Source organism: Lathamus discolor, chromosome 6 (assembly GCF_037157495.1).
Source record: "Lathamus discolor isolate bLatDis1 chromosome 6, bLatDis1.hap1, whole genome shotgun sequence".
Classification (NCBI taxonomy): domain Eukaryota; kingdom Metazoa; phylum Chordata; class Aves; order Psittaciformes; family Psittacidae; genus Lathamus; species Lathamus discolor.
In genome coordinates this window covers 2,876,561-2,883,291 of record NC_088889.1, presented here as the reverse complement: position 1 = coordinate 2,883,291, position 6,731 = coordinate 2,876,561, and the positions used below count along the sequence as shown (strand labels likewise).

Genomic DNA, 6,731 nt, shown 5'->3' with positions numbered 1-6,731 from the left:
TAACCCTTAATCACTTGTGCATGGGGTCAGGAATGTGGGGGGTTTTGAAGCAAAGCTACCCTATACTAGGGCACTTTTATTCACACCATGGGCTACCATAGAACGGTTTGTATTGAGGGGACCTTAAAAGTCACCCAGTCCCAACCCCCTGCCACGGGCAGGGACACCTTCCACTGGAGCAGCTTGCTCCAAGCCCCTGTGTCCAACCTGGCCTTGAGCACTGCCAGGGATGGGGCAGCCACAGCTTCTCTGGGCACCCTGTGCCAGCGCCTCAGCACCCTCCCAGGGAAGAGCTTCTGCCTAAGAGCTCATCTCAGTCTCCCTTCTGGCAGGTTAAAGCCTTCATGGGGGTTATGGTGAACCTCCTTCTACACCCAAACATGAAAGGAAAGTGCATGTCACACGGATTCCCACCAGAGATCAGCCAGATCCCCTGGCAGTGCAAACTGGGAGCAACCCCCCACAATCCGAGCATCATTTGGCGTTCCATCTCCTTCCAGAGCCACATCCTCCCCTTCCTTTCTCTCTCCAGCAGTAAAACCATTCACAGGAGCTGCAGGACACGGTGCGATGCTGCAGATGAGTCCCCTCCATCCTCCTCCTGCTGTCAGCTCTGCCTCTCGCACCTCCTCATCTCCCTGCCCAATACCAGCCCTGCAGCCACAGCCCAGCTGACAGCAGGAGATGGATGGGACCAAGCTGGCTTCGCAGGGCATGGGGTATGTTTATGGATGTGTATGGATGTGATGGACATAGGGGGGTGTGAACGGATATGGTCCGTCCTTTCTTTGCATCAGTCCTGGTCCCAAATCCTTGCACTGCTCACAGCCCCTGTGTCCACCCTGCAGTACATGGCGGGCAGAGGGTCCCCTCCCCATTATGATGCCCATAGGAAGGATTTACGAACTGATCACTAAGAAGTGAAAGCTGAGTCCCACTTTGGAATCAGCTCCATGTGCAGAGCAGGGAGGGATTTCAGCCCTTGTCCAGTGCCTCCATCGCCAGGGTACCACCATGGGCAGAAACCACCAGCATCCCTATGAGAATGTGCCGTTTCCTGCAGAGCTCCAGTATTCTTCATCCTGCCCCATGGTGTGCAGTAAGGTGGTGGAGTTTGCACTTTGAAGGGGACTATGGAGCAGCCCCTTTGCTCTCTGCCCCCTCCAGCCTTTACCCCTGTATCAGTGACCTCCCTCCACACATCCCATATCCCCACAGCCATGGCTACTCCCCATCCATCTCTTGCTGTCAGGCTGGGACTGAGCACGGAGATGGGAGGTGTGGGACAAGATGGGAGGTTCCAGGTGCCAGCACAGAGACAGGACGAGCATTTGGGATGGATGCAAGGGGAGAGGGGACTGCATTCCACATTTCTCTTCCCTATTCCAGAGCTGTAGAGGCTTCGCACGAGCAGCCACAACTCTGTGAATGCTTCAACACCTCCCTGTGCTTTTTAATATCGGGTGTTGATGGCTGAGCTGATGGTACCCAGAGGGGCTTTGACCAGGGGAGGGAGTCAGAGTAATCCCTATGTCCCTTCAATCAGGTGCATGACATCACATCTTCCTTCCTTGTAAGGAAACCAAGAGCAGAAGGAACGTTAAACTTCATTGCAATTCACAGTCACCAACCTGGAGGAACAAATCACCCTCCATTATCCCAGGCCTGTTTTCCTCACAGAAAACACCAATCAGCTTTACCCAGTTATAGCCTTCGTCACTGATAAATACCTATTTTTCTTTCAAGCTTCTTGACCTTGTCATTCAGCTCCAATAAAATTCCTCACTCTTACCTGCGAATTCTTTATTGAAGCTGCTGGGGTGGGAGGGAAGAGGAAGTGTAGTTTTTCATTTGCTTGCTGAAAAAAGTAAGAGAAAAGGTTTAAAAAGATTCATTGCATTTGTTCGCGCCTTTCAAAGACAAGAAGCTGGTGGGAATCAAGGTGTCAAGCTGCACCTTTGTATATCGTGGGGAAACCCTCCCCAGGCTGCAGCTTCAGAAGAGATTTCACTTAACAAAAGAATGTGTAGACAATATAATTCATAATAAATGATGACGAATTGTGCTAAGGCTACACAGTGTTAAGGACAATTTGGTCACATCAAGCCCTCTTCCCATTCATTTTAAGGGGTGTTTTACGTTCACATGAATTGCCATTTACTTAAAAGTTGTGATACATGGAATTCCACCTGGAGGTAGGCACCCACATCCCATGTCCGTACCCAGCTCATGCTAAAATACACTATGAAAACCAAACGGTGTGTTGCACGTATAACTTAAGCATGGCAAGTTTCCACAGATAAAACACAATCCTGAACACAGAATTGATGGTATCTGAGAAGCATCTGGGTCTGAAAGAAGCTAAAACACACTGATGTGAGAAAATCTTTCCTTTACCTGCTGTGAGTGGGAATTAACTTACATTGGAAAAGTATATGGACGGTGAACAGTGTTTTTTGTGGGCTCTGGCGAACAGCAGCAAGAGAGGAGATGTTGTCCTTTGTATCTGGGAAAGTGGCTTCAACCTGTGGTGAATGAAAGAGCCAGAATCAATATAATTAAATGATGGAGAGCTCAGCAGGACAGAGACCTTTGATATCAGAGAGCTGCCTTGAAAAACTTCACCACACCTTGTATTCTTCCTTCTATTTTGTTGGATATTTCTGCTTAGACTGTACATACAGAATCCTAGAGCCACAAAAAGCCCAAGTTGGGTCCAAGCTTTTGCGGGAAAGGGAGTCTAGATGAGCAGTGTCATGTGTAGGGCTCATCATTACTTGAAAGAATTACCCCACTCTGGTGTACTTATATTCTCTTGGCTGTAATAAAGTTTCCGTGGCAGAGACAACTGAAATGCTCAAACATTTACCCACACATGGTGCTACGTTCCTAAGAGAGGTCTGGATTGCCGTAGGTTTGTATGCAATGGATTCAACTTTTTGAATGTCCAAGAGGAACCTCAATCTAATGTGCAGCAGCAGCAGAATTGTGAATTCCAGCAATACAGGAAAGAGTCCTGAAGTTTTGGAAATACATTTTATACTGAGAGCATCATTGCATGATTCTGCTTCAATCTTTGCAGACAAAGGGTCTACATAATGCAGAAACTCCTGGCTGTAGAAACAAAATTCCCGTATCAGGTAGGTAACAGCGGTCCTGCCATAGAAATATAACAACATACTTGGTAAAAGAAAATTAAATAATGACCAGAGAAAAATACTGGGACATAAAGTTCCCCTTACTACTCTATTTCTGTCCCTGAGAAGAATAACTGCTTTTTTACCCATACAGGGATATGGTCTGAATGGAGGGGGACTACCAGAGCAGTGAGCACTGGCTGGGCTGTTGGGTGCCAAGGGTGATGGGTTCTACTCTGCAGGAGCACAGGGACTGCCACAGGGGTTTGTTTAATCTCTTAAAACAGAGAGAAAGGAGAACACCACCGTGTGCAGGGACCATCCCACAGTACCTGAGCAAGAGAAGTAGAGAAAGAACACAGACCTATACCAACTGCAGCCAAGACTCCAGAGCATCAGGAAAGCTGGTAATCATGAAGCAGAGACAAGACTAAGGCAAGTCAATCTCCTTGTCAACATCCTGTCCAACAATTGCTAAACAGATCCATGATGAAGCCTATGTCACCACCAAAGGATTCCAAAGATATGCACAACTCCTGCTAAAAAGGAAACAAGAACACCTCTACTAAAGCCCAACCTCCCTGGGCTGAATTTCAACAGAGATGGGGGGCAAATGGGCAGAGGGTGGAGATGGAGCCACAGCTGTGGCTGGTCAGGGTGATAAAGGCCTATTAGTTCACCCGGGAACACTTCATCACTGCCTCAAAATGCCCGTTTCTCACCCTTCAGTACAGTGGAAGCCCAGAGGCACTAGCTCAAGTGTTGGACATCCAGGCAATAAATGTGGATAACCCCACTGGGGCTGGAAAACTGGGATCTCAAGTGTGCACAGAGGGACATTATCAGCTTCAGAGGAGTCACTTGTGCTTCATGTCCCATTTAGGGATCCACTGCAAGATCATAAATGTCTCTAAACCCATTCTTATTCTGTTGCCAGAGTCAAACTGAAGCCTTTGAATAGTTCACAAGTATGTCACAAGCATCCTTTGAGCTGCTCATCACTGCTGCTGTGTAGCTGAGATGTTCTCAGCTGATGAGCTCAGGGATGGCTCATCCACACCATGTCTCTCAGATGCCCAAGCACCACAATGCCTTTCAGAGGTGATTTTACACCCTTTGCTTTTCCTTTCCTTCGTTTTCCTTTGGTAAATCATGAGCAGCCCTGGAGGCTTCCACCCAGGAGAGCACATACAACTGTATTTACAGCCCCAGCACCACAAGCAGGGCTCTTGGAGTCTGGCAGGAGCTCCCCTCTCTTCACATCAGGAGCTTCACAGAGGTGATGCCGGCACACAGATGTTTTCTGCTGCGTTCGGGATAAAGCCTTGGCTCCCATCACTCTGTAACAGAAGGAAGGCATGGGAGGTAACAACAAAAAAAAGCACAGTCTCACCTACACTTAGGTTCTGCATGTCCTTGTGTCCTCCTTGGTAAAGGTGTGTCAGAAAACAGCCTTACCGGCATGGGTTTTCTTTATGATAAGAGGGAGCAGTGTCTGATGCAGGTTGTGTTTCTTTTACATAGGCAGCTTAAGCCAGATACACTGATCTAGTCAAGACTTAAAAGAGGATGAATCTTATTCTATTATACAGAAATGCAACAGTTCAGATTGTCAGCAGAATATGGTCACTAACAGATCAGCCTTTGGAATCAGCCTGTTATAGCATCAACTCATTTTTAAAGCGAGAAATTGAATGCCCATAGGTTTAGGATGTTTCAGCGTGCTGAAGCTCAGGAAGGTATAAATCATTAATTCAACAATGTCATTGTTATTTGTTGTAAATGATCTCATAGAGTTTGTTAAATGTGACTTGGTGACTGGAATGATAATCAAAAGCCAAGAGAAAATGTCTGTAGGTAATGTGTGTGTAAGCTGGGCTTTCACTGGGACTGAGAAATTCTCTTGCTCCACGTTTATGTGCAATTCTATGAGGATCCTCTGAGGTGTCTTCTGACACAAATTTGCTTCGAACAGAAAGTGATTAAAGATGCGATTCTTTGCTCAAACCCGAAAATACACGTGCTGGACTAAACCCATAATTTTAACTGTCCCAGCACAGAAAATAAAAATGCCATTTCCTTCTTCAACAAACTCCCTGTTCTTTTCTGAATACCTCATCTGAAAATTTTTTTTTTTTTTTTTTTTTAGAAAATATATTGCCATAATCTAAAATGTGGCAGGTATAGTGGTCATTGACTGTAGATAGATACGGGCCAGATCTGAATCTCCATTTATGATCACTTTGATGTTTCTCTTCCTTTTGCCTCAGCAGGTAACACCAGGTCATGGGAGGAAATCATACCCAGATAGAATTCATCCTGTTGGGACGTAAAGACAGCCCAGGTGCACAGACTCCTCTTTTTCTCTTGTTTCTGTTGATTTACATTGTGACTTTGGTGGGGAACATTGGCATTATCACATTGGTGTGGGTGTCTCCCAGTCTCCGCACCCCCATGTACTTCTTCCTCACCCATTTTGCCTTCATTGATATCTGCTGTTCCACAGCCATCTCCCCCAGGATGCTGGCAGACCTGTTATCAGAGGACAAAACCATTTCTTTCACTGGCTGCATGATGCAGTTCCTCACCTTCGTTTTCTTTGCTACTGTTGAGTGTCACCTGCTGGCCATGATGGCCTACGACTGGCACGTTGCTATCTGCCAGCCCCTGCTTTATGTGACCATCATCTCCAGCCATGTCTGCCGGCAGCTGGTAGCAGCATCCTACCTATTCGCCTTCCTCAGTGCCATCATCTACATATGGTGCGTGTTTGGAGGTTTCTTTTGTGGTCCCAGCCACATTGACCACTTCTTCTGTGAGGAAGATCCTTTGCTAAAGCTCGTGTGCTCTGACACCCACAGCAGTGAGATGGTCATCTTTGCCTTCGTCACCATCAACCTGGTGGGCATGAGCGTGATCATTTTGTTCTCCTACATCTCTATCATTTGCACGGTGCTGAGGATGTGCTCAGCACAGAGCAGGGCCAGAGCCTTCCACACCTGCGCCTCCCATTTGATGGCTGTTTCCATGTACTTTGGGACAGCATTCTTCATGTACCTGCAACCTCCATCTAGCCACAGGAGCCTGGATAAGGTGGCCTCCATCTTCTATGCTCTGCTCATCCCCATGCTCAACCCATTCATCTACAGCCTGAGGAACAAGGAAGTGAAAGGGGCTCTGCTGAAGTGTGGGAGAAGGATTTTTAGCCACTGGCAACATAGAAGAGCTGTATCATCCGGGACATGAACATTTCATGTCAAGTGAGAAAGCCTATAAGACATTAAAATAAAGGGATTTTTCCACTAACCCTCATGATTTTATGTGGACCCAGCCATCACATCTTCCCTGTAAGAAATCAAAAGGAGAAGGAACCTCAAACTTCAATTTACTTCACAGTCACCTGTCTGTAGTAAGAAATTACCTGAATTATCCCAGGCCTCTTTCACTCACAGAAAACAACAATCACCTTTATTCAGTCGTAACTTTTGTCACTGATAAAGATGTCTTTTTCTTGAAAGAATTTTGACCTTGTCCGTCAGCTCCAATAAAATTCCTCACTCTTACCTGCGAGCTCTTCATTAGAGCTGCTGGGGT

General features: G+C 46.6%; 1 protein-coding gene and 1 long non-coding RNA gene across 2 annotated transcripts; one reads left to right on the top strand and one right to left on the bottom strand.

Moving 5' to 3' along the window:
- Positions 1 to 439: 439 nt before the first annotated feature.
- On the bottom strand, positions 440 to 3,671 carry LOC136016191 (uncharacterized). The gene is made up of 4 exons (XR_010613524.1): positions 3,502 to 3,671; positions 2,423 to 2,525; positions 1,793 to 1,858; positions 440 to 1,631 (listed from the first exon to the last, which is right to left on the bottom strand). It is a non-coding gene; the product is annotated as an uncharacterized LOC136016191 (long non-coding RNA).
- A 1,752-nt stretch (positions 3,672 to 5,423) lies between these two features.
- LOC136016784 (olfactory receptor 5AP2-like) lies at positions 5,424 to 6,383 on the top strand. Its single transcript, XM_065684443.1, has one exon. The coding sequence runs from the start codon at positions 5,424 to 5,426 to the stop codon at positions 6,381 to 6,383; it is 960 nt and encodes a 319-aa protein (XP_065540515.1).
- Positions 6,384 to 6,731: the final 348 nt, after the last annotated feature.